Source organism: Cottoperca gobio, chromosome 12 (genome assembly GCF_900634415.1).
Source record: "Cottoperca gobio chromosome 12, fCotGob3.1, whole genome shotgun sequence".
Taxonomy (NCBI): domain Eukaryota; kingdom Metazoa; phylum Chordata; class Actinopteri; order Perciformes; family Bovichtidae; genus Cottoperca; species Cottoperca gobio.
In genome coordinates this window covers 9971112-9985438 of record NC_041366.1, presented here as the reverse complement: position 1 = coordinate 9985438, position 14327 = coordinate 9971112, and the positions used below count along the sequence as shown (strand labels likewise).

The following is a 14327-nucleotide window of genomic DNA, read 5'->3' as shown; positions in this document are numbered from 1 at the left end:
TACTGTTTAAAATTCCTTTTTTTACTTCTTCTTACGTGCAGCCTCCACAGGGAGTTCTGAGTGCAGCGGTGCAGGGCCGGAAACAGATCAGCACTGTTTGATTTAATAAGGATTTCAGACTTTGGCTTGAGGACATTTCATGAAGGTGATAATTGTCATATTGGAGTCTTGAACTTGGTTCCCCATTGAAGGATCTTTCTTATCATAAAACTACCATGATGATCTAAGTTTCAAAATGAAATGTAATTGTTTGTTGTTCAAGTACTCCACAATTTAGTTAATTGACAACAGGCTTCCTTTGACTTCATTTATTTTAAATGCAGATTGTTTTATGATGTGTATTTAACCTTGGGCATGGCAATCATCCGTATCGGTGAGTAATATCCCGGGAACAAAACGCTGCTACTTAGCAACACTGTCTCTGGAGGGAATAAAAATGGTCATTATTATTATGATAATCAATAGTATTAGTCAGCAGTAGCAGCAGTTATTAATCACTGATGTATTTTGATGAATCTATTTTCCAGCAACATATTACATAACATTTAATTGTCTTTTTTTAGGGCATAAATTGTTTTATCTTTTGGATGTATAGTTAAAAGCCAAACAGATTAAATAAAAGGCACCTCAAGACAAATTCAAATTTTCTCACAGCTGTTTAGTAAAGTCAGAAAAACTTACAAAAGTAGCCTACTGGAAGTTTTAAAATTGAACTTCAAAATAAAAGCATGAGCTTAAAACTTTCAGATGGATCTGAAATGGAAATGCAGTAATTTTACAGTAAAGGGGGAAAGACAAATAAGCAAATGAATGAATAACCAAAAGGCTGCTCCATGGTCTTTTTACAATATGTTTTTCACATGTTTGTTGGCATGATCAAGAAAATACAGTCTGTAAAAATGTATGTGCATGTTGGCCATATCTAAAACAGCAGTCTACCCAAACCCTATGTGAAATTCCTGTGTAAATTGTATTTCTTCAATAATCTATATTTTGTTAATTTGATAGACCATATGAACATTTAGCATCATCAAATTAATTTCACTATTTAATCATTTAGTTAATAACATGTTAAAAGAACGAGATCACGGGTACAAGCGGCCGAAATGTGTTTTCTCAGACGGGTGGCTGGCGTCTCCCTTAGAGATAGGGTGAGAAGCTCAGCTATCCGTGAGAGACTCGGAGTAGAGCCACTGCTCCTTTGCGTTGAAAGGAGCAAAGTTTATTACAGCCCCAGATTGATCTTGTGTTGATAACTGTTTGTATTGAGAACCAACAAATCTAATGTAGTCTATTTAATTTACAGTGACATGAAACTGTAAAAAACAACAAATACTCGTAGGCTATTCTTACTACTCAAATTCAGCAGCTTTGAAAACTGAGATTCATTATTATCCATCAACCATTTCTGCATAACCTAACTTTAATAACTATCACCAGGGTCAAAAAGTATATGGCAACCCAAACAATGAATCATGCTCAGAAGATTTACCAGAGATACCTTTTGATTTATGTACCTAAATTAAACCCTAAAAGGTTTTAGTGAAACTATGCTCATGTCTTTTATTAGGCTACTTTTAATTTCTGAAATCCAGCAGTGAGGATTTTATTTTGTGAATTTTGTCCGGAAGCGTAATAGGTTATTGTGGCTGACTTGAGGTTGATCTCTCCTGCTGGCGACACAACCGCACGCAGCTGCTTTCATGTTCCAGCGCTCGAGACTCTAAGACGGAGAGGGGGAGCTCGCGCTGCTTGCTCCGGGGATATTACCTCTGGTGGACTTGACATAAGACAATAATACGCAGTTTATCTCTGATTGTGACCACTTTAAGTGTTAGTTACAAGTGCAAGTTTGGCGGGGCATGAACTGCTCTAATGTTTTTAAGTGTTTTCACCAGCACCGGTTTTAATGTGTTTCATGTGTTTGCGCTCAACAGTGAGGTAGACTTAATAGGGCAAATTTTACCGGAGTGTCGGCGTGTGATTTATCCCGTGGATGCGGCTGTCAGGGGTCGGTGTCTGAGCCCTGCAGGATCAGCCTGTCATAGGGCATCATGATTTCTCTGGTTCTTCACAAGTGGATGAGGAATATTTCACCGGAGATGCTGCTGTTGGTGCCGATATTGTGGTTTTTACCTCTGACTGGAGCGGCTCCGTCTCAGACTACCGAGCAGCTGGACACTGGTGTGGTAAGTTTCTATCTTTTCTGCCTACTTACGAAGAGGCGTGTGTGGGGGGGGGGAGGAAGGTGAGGTTGGAAGTTTATCTACCTGCTCGCACCAGTGAGTGAACGTGAGGTGTGTTTTTTTCTATCATACCCTACCATAGTGTGGGGACGTGGGGTGGCAGGTTTTCCTCTCCTTTTCTACTTGGGCTACTCTTGAAACGTCCAGCAAAGAGTAAGTGCTGTCTTCCCCGAATACTTGCTCTGAATTTTAACACCGCTCTGCAGTCCAATGCACGAGGCAGAGTGGCGGTACACACGATGGGAAATCTATATGTGTAGGCTATAGGAACTTTATTTACCTGGTCAGGAATCACCCCCGGCAATTTAAAACAAGTCACTGTGATGCCTGTAATAAATAAATGTATGTAAAGGGATTAGCCTTGGCGTTATATCAACCTCTTTCACAATATGCTGATTTACATATCCTGTGCTAATAAAATAACTGGACCTAGTACTGGGACATCCTTAACACATGAGACATAATAGGTTATTTTATCAGTGCTAGATTCAGGCATTTGCTGTGTTTAAAATAGAGGACCCCATACTGTAGTCTGGTGGAGCAGTAGATTTGAAACAGAGAGCACCATTGATCAAGAAGCTATTCACTTATAACAGATCAGCCCAAATATTTCATTAACAATTCATTTGATATATTACATTATATTTCCATATATGTTATGCATAAGTAATGGAGGAAGCCACACATACGTAGTACATGGCTGTACATCATCATCATCATCATCATCATCATCATCATCATCATCACCACTGACGTATGTAAGTTTATACTATATGTATATTTGTATTATTGCCCTTTTATATAGATACACTATGCTGCATATGTAAAATATGAGTTTAAAAAATATATTTTGAAAATAAATAAAGCTGATTATTATCTACATAATTTCATCACCGTTGAAGCTGCATTTTTTTCCCTTTAATTTCACTCTTAAGTGCAACATTAGTTTTTGTGTTGCTGCTCATCCCAACTCCTGTCTCGCTTTCTTTCAGAACTCAAACTCTTCTCTCTTAAACCCATGCTGGGGGATTGTGTATTTCTCAACTAAAATGGCACTAAAATAGATCAGTTTCTATTTTTTTATTTATGTTCTGCTTCAAGTCCACTTTGAGGTTGTGTACCTTTCCTTTTTTTTGTCTTGCTACCTGAGTTTGGTATCATTATTGCTAAGAGCGTTTACACTGTGTGTGGGTGAGGCAAAGCTCATTTCAATATAATTAAATAGAGTGTAGGCTACATACATTTGTAGAGAAGCTACATCATCTAAGAAATTGTTCTTTACTGAAAACAGCACACATAATTACACACAACAAGTTTACGTCATCCACATTTTCTATGAGTGTGAAATACACTCATTGCTGAGGCGGATACCAACAACCCTCACATCAGGACACGGTCTGTTGCACCTTCGCTCTGAATCAATTTTGTCTGGTTTCCTAAGAGGTCAGTTTGGCCACACCAGGCAGGGCTTTCATCAAAACCTGTGCGTACTTCTTCCTTTGCTGTGAAGTTTCTGCCACTAACAACCAAAGCCTTGAAACAGGTATTACATGAACAGAATAGCCCTCTTAGTCACACATATACATTTGCATCTCTTTCAATACTTCACTTGAAATGAAAACAATGTCAGTCGGTCAGTTAACTAATGTCCCGATCATCCAAAAATTATTATTATTATTAGCCACTGATATCTTCCTTCTTTAATTGTTGATTTGTCTAAAGAATACCAAATAAAAGACACAGAAGAGTACATACATGCACTTAAGCTGACACATCATCCTGGGTAAAGATAACAGGTTTTTACTGTCAAAGTTTCCTATGGTAAAACTTTCACAAACTTATTTTCTGGAAAATTGAACAAACACTAGATATCACGAGATGAAACGGCTGCGATTTTTCTCCATTTGCCATTTCAGAGAAGATAATACTCATGGCTTTACTACATTTTTAGAGCTGTATGATGCACTCAGTCCAAAGTGGTACTGCAGCCCCTGTGCTGCCTGTAGTCTGGGGGCCATTACTCTTGTTGTGATGTCCTGTCCCGCTTCATGTGCCAGTAAATGCAAAGAAACACTGCCAGTGATGGATACAAACCTGAAAATGTCCACATTATTTCTTAGACTTTATACTTAGAGATGCTAAATATGCCTTATTGTCGAGGTCACGCAGTTCATGCAATAAGCGTTACCGCTTCCTGGATATTCTCAGCTTCTTTCTGCTTAGGAAACCATTTCAAACTACAATTTCTCACGTTGGATGTCAACTTGGCAAAGTGGTAAAGTCTGAACATTACATTGACTTTTTGAAGACACATATCTGCATTATATCATCTGCTAAAAGCCCCATAGTGTATGGTTTGATATTATTTTTGCCAATGCTTAGAAAATATTGTATTGAAGAAAGATTTCTAGTTTGAAGGCTCCATTGTTTGAAAGTGATACCCAATCCAAAACCTCTATTTTTGTATCAAGCACACCCTGTAGGCCTTGCATGGTGGCTATGATGTCTTTCTACTTTCTTTCTTGTAGAAGAAGAGCAGCTTTAGTGACAGGATGATCATTTGTCGAGGTAGAAGAAGACGTGCATTCCCCAGCACCACAGCAATATATCTCACTGTGTCCACACGCTTTGAAAAATGTGAGCATCTGAGAAATTACTTGCTGTACTCTTAAAGTCCACCCTAAAAGATAAAATGTAAGAACTTCCTGTGCCTGGAAACCACAAAGACATGAAAGTGCCTTTTAAGGCTTTTATCATTTTGAACCCAGCTTGACCACTTCTTAATAGTAACCAGGTGGAATGATCGTTGTACTGTGTCCGCAGATCCCGGACAAGTCTTCATATTTTCATAATGTTTGGGTGCCAATGAAATAGCTGAATACAGTTTCTTCTGTCCACATGATGATGTCTTTATAGAAGCTTCAGGGGAAGCGTGTGCTCCCGCCTGCTGGCCTCATGTGACTCCCTCACTCTGGAGATCAGGGGACACTAGAGAGTAAAGATTCATAGTCGAAACTTAAACTTCTACTCTATGGAAAGCGCTGTAAGAGGGGAAAGCATGTGTAAAGTTTTTACAGGGGTTAATGTAATTTAGACGTACACTGCTCTCAATTACAGTACGTGAGAGATAAAGAGTTTTCCTGCTTTATTCATTGTAAAAACAGATTGCAGTGTTTGATCACCGATAAAACAATTTATCCAGACATTTTAATCTAACTGCAGCTCCTAGTTTATCATGAAAGACAGAGAGAAGGCATCAGAGTAGACGACTCCGACGATGATTACTTGGCCAATGATGGATTTCTTGTCACTGGGGTGAAGCAGGGAGCCAAAGGACACACAGAGATCATCATTCTGCGCTGGAAGGGCCGTAAAGTACAGATATGATCAGATGATTGTACGCGTCATTCTTTCTCCACAGTGGATATATGAACGTGTGTGTTGGGTTGTTTGTCAGCGTGTGTCTGATCATAACTGCAATTCACTCAGGATACCGAAAACAACCGTCTAACCACAAAACAATCCTCTTAATGTTCTTTGTTTGAAAAGGGACAATTGATCTACATTCTAATCAATGTAAATGTACCCGTTTTAACAGGTTAGTTTGTCACCTTTCGTAGCAACCACACACTGAGTCCTTAAGTAACCTAACTGCACACTCAATCACAGATCAGAGGTATTATATTTTATAGTATTGTTACTATCCACGTTGACATATCACTGCATAGAGACAGTTTGCAATTTTAGCACTTGAGGGAACTGAGTCACAACAACTAAAGCGCAATACGATCTATGTTTTCTGCTCATCGTATTATTATGTTCACTGAAACATAACCGCCAAGCCTCCCAGAGGAAGTATTCACCTGAACATTCAGGGCTTCCCTTTTGCTAAACAGATTAGCAGCCGATAAATTACTTGAATTATTGTATATTCAGCAACCTGTGGAATTTTATACATTAAAGAAGCACGACCAATGAGCCACAAACCTTGTGTGTGTGTGTGTGTGTGTGTGTGTGTGTGTGTGTGTGTGTGTGTGTGTGTGTGTGTGTGTGTGTGTGTGTGTGTGTGCCAATTCCTAACTCATTTTGTTGTTTAATTTCTTCAATGAAAACACCATCTGGCATCAATTTCTCTAGAGCGCCCCCCCAACCACCCACCTCACACCCTCTTCTGCTCCCACATCTCCACCTCCCTACAAGATAGCAAAATAATGAGTTCTTAAAAAAGAAATCAAAAACAAACTAATTGTTTTCAGGAATATGTGGGAAGATGGGGTTTAGAAAGGGAAGTCAGGTATTGTGGAACAAATGTTGATATTGATGAGTCCCGACAGGATCCTTTTTCATTCCAAAATTGCTAGATTTGTAGTAGCTTTTGTGATTAAATTCTGATGCTATTTACAAATCCCTTTGAGTTATTTTGCATGGTTAAAAATGCAAGGTTGCTGGAAAGACCCATACACTAATACTCATGATAAGTTCAGTAATTAGGTCATTGGTGTTCTTAAGACAGGGAATCAAAAAGCATTCATCCACTCACTCTGCTGTTCGCGACCCTTCGAGTACCATTAACCCTCCATCATCCACCCGATAATGGCTCAGGATTTTTTTAGTGTGGAACACAAGATGGAAAATGTTCATTTTTAATAATTCAGTTTTAGTTCTGAAGGGTATAATCAGGAAATCATTTCATTTCCTAGCCCCATTTCTCTGGCCGCCAACAGTCCCACTACCCTCATTAGTACGGTGTTGCCTGAAATTTGTGTACATTTCTCCAGCATTATATCCAGTCCCTTCACTTCACTTCAAATTCTTTCTTTTTACTCCTGCATTTCACGTAGGAGGCATTATTTTCTACCGGCACATCATGGTTCTTCTGATTACACCCAGAGGCCCAGGATAGAGGAGACTCAAAAAGAAAATGCAGTGACAGTAAAGGGAAAGTGGAAGGATTTTTGTGTTGAAATAAAAAACAAAGACAAAGAAAGCATGTGTGTAATAAGGAATAGGAAGATGTGTCAGCGAAGAACATGGAATATGTAATATGAAGTCTTCGATTCAAGGATTATTGGTTGATTGTTGGCAATAGCTAAGTGGGTGATGGAAGTATACAATAATGTTAAACCACCCCGGAAACACACTGGATGCTGGTTTTCATGTAAAGCTGTTATTACATATTCATCCTGCATCATTCGGATACTTTTAGCACCGCTGTCCCACTTCCATCAAGCTGTGTGACCTTCTGTCTGTAGAAAGGCATCGTGGGACTCAAATTTGGGGCGAGGACATTATTTCAGGAACAATGCCATGTGGGAGAGGACTCACTTGAATGTAGGAACAAGTTTATTTCTCCGTAAAGATTGTGGAAGAACGAATGTTCAGCATGTGGTATAAGGCGCATTCTCAGCTTCTCAAGAAGAGGGAACCCTTCTACCTGCTCCTTATCCAACCTGTCACTTCAGCCTTGTTTAGCGAAAAGGTTCTCCAGAGACATGCACATTTATGGGAAGACTTTATGAGTTTAGAGTTTATGATTTCCTCGAAGAAAACAATTCAACAAGGCTCCCAAGAGCCGTGACACCTCATGGGCTGCCACTGCAGCATGGCGGTTTGGGACTGACGCGTGGCAGCTGCAAGACTTCTGCGTGACACTTTCAGACAGTGACAACACATCCAGATAAAGAAATTGAATGAATTCCAAACTTGATTTACAATCCTCATGTTGACTCATGGAGAATAAAATAGGGTTGTTTGAAGACTTTTTGCCAACATACTCTCAACTTTAAATTGAAGTATAACAGTTTGAGGCCTGAAGAACCATCAGCAGTTATGGTGCAACAAAAAAAAAAAGAATCGGTAAACAACAGATGCCAGATGTTGTAGAACTAGGTTGTCACTATTACAAGTATAATGGACACGCCATGTCCCACACCTAAACTTGTATTTGAAAAGTTGCTGTTTTTCTTTGTTCCCTGTGTGTATCTTTCTCATTTTATTCCTTTTTTTGTAAAGGCTCGGATTCTAGTTGGAGTCCGCCTCAAACTAAATAATTCTCCTTTCCATTATTGATGATGTCGACTGAGATACAGTTTGATCCAATGAGTTTACAGTTGCATGTGTTATAGAACAATGATTAATGACACTATGGGCCCTATTTCAATCAGACAAGCACAACAATCAGCGCGAAAGGCGTTTAAGACCCAATTCATTAAAAAAAAGTCGCGGGGAAAAGTCAATGCGCAGAATTTATTTAATCTGCTGCATAAACGGGCAGAATGCAGAGTTGTAAGAGACGTGTGTGGTTATTTAGTAGCAGCTTGGTGTCTTCTGCAGCCGATTTAATCAAAGTAAATGGTCGTGCATAATGGCAGTGCGACACAATTAGAGTTTGCAGATTTACCACATATGTCATTCTGACTTCAGATGGCTTCACGGATTTAATGAACTGAAGAAAAAGATTGTCAAACAGTACTGCACGCACCACTCACATGAACTTCTAGATGCATACTGCTATTCCAACATTGTTGCTTTTTGGTTGTTTTTTTATTTATTTAAATGCATCTACTTGTTGATTGTTTGATTACATTTGAAGCATTATTTTGTTATTTCTGCTCATTTGCTGCAAGTATATGCTCTTGTTGACAATTGGCACCAGATTGACTGATAGCACCACAAACAGCCGTCTAATCTCTGTGCAACAATTGAGACCCAATTTCCACCGAAATAACTCTTTGTGATGCCTCATTCAAATGAACCACCCATCTGTGTGCGGTGCGCTCTGCTTACCAGAATACACGGAAGAGGAAAGCTAATATTAAGGTCAGGACTAGGGCTGCCATGAAAATAGGGCTTTATGGGGGTTACAGGTAGCCACAGCCATACAGAGGGATTGATGCTCTGGTGCTGATTGAGGATTTAGCCAATGCAATCTGTGAAACGGTACATCATTGGAGACTGGAGGAGCACTCAGAGGCATTTTATATGCAAACAGTCGATTCGAAGGCGTGTACATCCATCGATGGCGAACTGTGGGAGTGAAAATCAGGCTTGTGCTCCTACGCCCAGTTTCACAATGAGTTAGATTTATGAAACCGAACCATGCTTATGCATAAATCTGACAACAATAATGTGTCTGCATATATCTTCTTCTATTTGCACACAAAGTTTAGGTGAGTTTCCAGAAGTAATAGACCAAACTGTGAGCAGTTGAGTAGGAATGACTGTTTTCCTCAGATGCATATTATTCTCTCTGCCCTTGGCTCTTACTGATTTCATGACTTACTGTAACTGTGGGTTAGAAGCGAGCTGGCTCTCTCAGGCTCCCCATGTAGAAAACCCCAAATCAACTCCATGTGGCGGTCCTGTTTTAACTGAGGCATGCCGTCCCTTCCTAGTCATAAACCCGATCAAGGTTTGGGTTTCCGAAGCTATTCAAAGGCCTGACCAGATCTTGTAATTACGGTGGTTTCTGGTGTGCTGCTTGCATGTTAAAATTAAAATAATCCAGAGACCCGCCAACTGAACTGAAGGAAACCCCCAAAGCAAGAACAGAGCTCCTCTGAAGTTTTCCTTTTGAAACTGTCAGAATTGTAACAAATACAGTATGTACGCGTGTTCTCCGGAGCAAGATGCATACTGATTTCCATCGCACACGTTGCCAAAAGAAGTGATGGCCACTGCTGGTTTTTTGTTTATTTCATATCAAAGTGAAAGACAGTTTATGCAACAACAAAAAAAGGGTAAAAAAGTAAAACGCTTTCTGATGGAGCGCTTTTTGTGTGTATGCACCTAAAATGAAGGCACATTTGTCCATTAATTTAATTGAAATGAAGAAAGAGAGACAAATTGTACAACTGGGAGGCGTTGGGTATTCAGCGCGTAAGGTCTGTGAGTAATGTGTTTATTAGAACTATGATAAAAGCTTGAATGCAATAAGCATTAAGGCATAAAAATCAGACTTTGCTACAGAGAACAGACACACTTTGTCCCACCGCACAATATACAGCCCCATTAATTTGGAGAGTGACTGTTACATCCAAGATTGTATCTGGAGGTGGCCATTAACTCAGCAATTATTCATTGCCTAATTAGATATTTTCAGTGTTTTTTCTCTTTCCAGCCCATGGGAGGCAAACAAAAAGAATTATTTCTCAGTATGCCTCTCCCTAAGTGACAATTAAACTAATTACATATCCTCTGCAAAAGAACAAGTTATTTAGTGATCGTACTGTAAACTCTACGTGAATGAAGTAGAAATTAAATCAAAGTTCAGGATCATGGCTAAAGGACAGAAGTTACTTGGAGCCAGCATAAACACATTGCATACGCAGAATAGATTCTGGTTTGACCTTGATCAATTATCAATAAATGGTTATTACACTGGAATGAAAATGGTTATTACACTGGAATAAAGTGCATAGCACACTGGAATAAGATGTTATTACACTGGAATATAATATAATGGTTATTACACTGGAATGAAATGGCCATTACAATGGAATAAAATGGTTAGTACACTGGAATAAAGTGCATAGTACACTGGAATAAAGTGCATAGCACACTGGAATAAGATGGTTATTACACTGGAATAAGATGGTTACTACACTGGAATAAAATGGTTATTACACTGGAATAAAGTGCATAGCACACTGGAATAAGATGGTTATTACACTGGAATAAAATGGTTATTACACTGGAATAAAGTGCATAGCACACTGGAATAAGATGGTTATTGCACTGGAATAAGATGGTTAAACATTGATTGGGTAAACTATGCCTGAGCATCAGCCGACCACGCTCCTCAGTCTGTCCGTTTTTATTAGTACACGAGGAAGTCACGTTTAACTGATACAATGTAATGAATGTCATTTTAATTAGGAACAGCCATTTATCTTTAGTTTAATTAACTGATACTGATAAGTGTTCTATTCCAAAGACTTTTGATTTTTACAGACAAAAACATGTGCATCGGCATTATGAATATGGAATGATTCAGCTTATGTAAACTCTCCAGATGAATCAACACTTCATTGTTACTTCTTTTGTTCTTTATATATATAACATATTCAGAGACCCATCATACTGCCCTGGTTTCTAATACAGATTAGTTTTGACTAAACTCAAATTCAGCTCCAGAACAGAGTCCACGGCCGTTTCTGTGTGGTTTAGTCTGAGCCGTCATTTTGGATTTTCCAGCAATCCAAATAGACACATTTCGGATTCTACAAATTGACTGGAAAAAAAGGAGCTGGATAAGAGCCATACAATAAGCAACCTGGGTCATGGAAATATCAAATATTTCAGCAAAACAACCAACATTCACAATAACACATTACCACCTGGAGCTGGAGCAGTTGTTGATGCCAAGCAGAGAGCCCTGGAGCAAGTGTCAAAGCAGCACACATATTCTTTTTGTCTTTCTGAATATTCTCACTGTTGAAGGATATGCTAACTTCCCCATGCATGCAAGCTTAACCACAACCCAGACGAGTTGTCTTTTGCTGTGCTTATAATCGCAGCACCGTGAAATTTAATCAAATCTTAAGGTATCTAGAGATTCACATAGTGTATATGCGGAAATAGACAGTGTGCTCATCCACTGTCTTTTCCCATGAATTCACTGTCTTTACACAAGAAATGTCAGCATTTAACACAGGCTATGACAGCGTATTGATTTTATATTTGATGCTGACACTTATTTAAACTTGTAGATGTTAAACAAACTCTCAGATCTGACAGTCTGTCTGTAATCCGTGGTTACCTTAACGCTCACGTTCATTATTTTGGGCACAGGATTGCAGCTCCACCGGGGCCTGTGCAGCTCTATGTTCAGAGAGAGTGCAGAGCAGAGTGTCTGCAGCGAGGCAGCGGAAGTGATTAGACCAACAGATGTAAGCATATATAGGATCATTGTATCCTGAGAGATGTTGATGATTTTCTGCGGTTATTTTAAAGCAACTAGGGCTGCATTATAATGATGTTTTTCATCATCAAAATGTATTTTTCATCCAATAAAACTATTAATAATTCATTCTGTGATGTGTCCAAAGAAAAAACCTTATTTTGTCTTAATAAAGAGATTCAGTTTTTAATTATCTAAGATAAAAAGAGAGGCTGCACATGCTTTCATCGACGAGGCTGGAACCTATAAATGTTGGCCATCTTTTATGTTAAACTTCTAAAAATAAGTCTCTCAGCCAACTAATTGCTCAATGGACAAATAATTTCAGAGACAACATTATGTGCTTTGTATTGCTGTGTATGCTGGAGGCTAGTGTCTGTATCAAAGTGGGGTTGTTGGAATGCATTGCAACTTTTAATACATTCTTAATGCACGTAAAATTAGAATGAAGGTGCATTTTTTTCATCACTGCAGAACCAACTCTTTATAACTGTACTTGCTTAAAGCTGCTTGTTTGAAGTTCTGCTGAGGTAAACTAAAACTCTGTTGCTCCACAAACTCAGTTATACTTCTAAGACTTCTAAGACTTCTAGGTTTCTCTCCACTCCTATCTAATGGCCTTATCAGATTTTGTCAGCATGATAAAAAAAAACATTTTCATTATATTCCAGGACTGTAGGGCTTTCTCTTTATCTGGCTTTCCTCATCTTCGTCTCATAAACACAGGCTCATTCTAAATAAAAAAAGATATCCTCTAATATCCTCTGTGCAATTGTCAAGCAGATTTAGCTGGATAAGGAGTTTGTGCCTAAGGTGATGAGAGGAAACGGTTCTGTTCTGGTAGTTTTTTTCTATACATACAGTGTAGTGTATGTTCTTCCTTATGCATGTTCTGTATTGTGGCTGTTGATTGACGGGCTGGTTTTTTACTTGGTTTCATTTTTGTGGTCTTTGCTGCTTGGGTTAATTTAGTATTTTTTGATTGTTATAGCTTGGCAGCCTTTTACAGATTAGTTTGACTTTTTGTGACAAGAATCAGCAGGGATGTTCTTACAAGATAATTGATTGTTAAAGTGCCAATAAGATGTGCAGTGTTTTTTGGAGGTAATATAGTTTCATCCTGTTTCGTGACTCTTTTTCTGTGATGTAGTAGGGCTGAACGATTTGGATTTCTTTTATAATTGGGATTATTTTTGATTGATATTGCAATTGCCATATGATTTAGAATATTGGAGAGACATCTTTAGTCTCATTTTCATTTTCATTGAAAAATACAATTTGTAGGTCGGGACATGTCTGCAGCACCACAATACTAAATTCAGAATGATATATTATTTTGATTTGCCTTATTCAAATATTTTGGCCTTCTTCAATTTGGATATTGCAGTAGTCTATATTGCGATCTTGATAAAAATTGCCCTAATTTCTACCTCTGTTTTTTTTACTATTGGGCTATGCGGAATGGCCTGGGTTACTGTCTGTGATTTTCAGCATCCTAAATACATTTTAAAACATGGGAAGTGGAGTGAAAATACTTTTTTCTATGACACCAGAACTTGGATTTGAGATGGACAGATGCTCATATCCCATTAATTTAGTTCCCCTGTCCTTTATGAACATACTTTCATGTAAATGTGTTATTTCAGCTGTACATTTTTAGTGCTATATTACCCTCTTTACGGACATCGCAAAAACAGTTATTGAACTGGAATCATTTGTGAATGCAACGTGAGCTCCTCTTTGATTTATCTTCTACGACTGACTAGAACTCCCAGGGTATACAGTTTCACACTTAGCTATGCAGCTAGACTGTGCTGTGCTATGCAAGCATCTTATTACCATATAGCATCACAGCTTTATCCACAGGAGGTGAGGTGAAAACACACCCACACCACTATCCCCTCCTGGCATCCAGCATGGAGAAAGAGATGCATCAGGAATGAAGACATAGAAGCCCAACTGATAGGCCATTAAAATAAATTGGTTCACACACTTGTCCGTCCATAAGCACATGGAGAAGCTGTCTCTGTCAGTCTGGAGGTGTGGTCATGTCACAGCACCCCATTTAATTTCCAGGCCAGAAGTATTGCTGGAGTTTGAACTTTGACCTAATTTTCAAGCTACTACCGTGCCAGATAGCAACGCAAGCAAACTCCCTCTGCACCTCATTTTGTCCAATT

At 38.8% G+C, this 14327-nt stretch overlaps 1 protein-coding gene across 1 annotated transcript in view; it reads left to right on the top strand.

Moving 5' to 3' along the window:
• Positions 1-2054: 2054 nt before the first annotated feature.
• mmp17a (matrix metallopeptidase 17a) overlaps positions 2055-14327 on the top strand; it is a 66837-nt gene continuing 54564 nt past the window's right edge. Inside the window, exon 1 of the mRNA XM_029444018.1 lies at positions 2055-2189. Within this exon, the coding sequence (XP_029299878.1) occupies positions 2055-2189 (135 nt within the window). The remainder of the gene's footprint in view (positions 2190-14327) is intronic.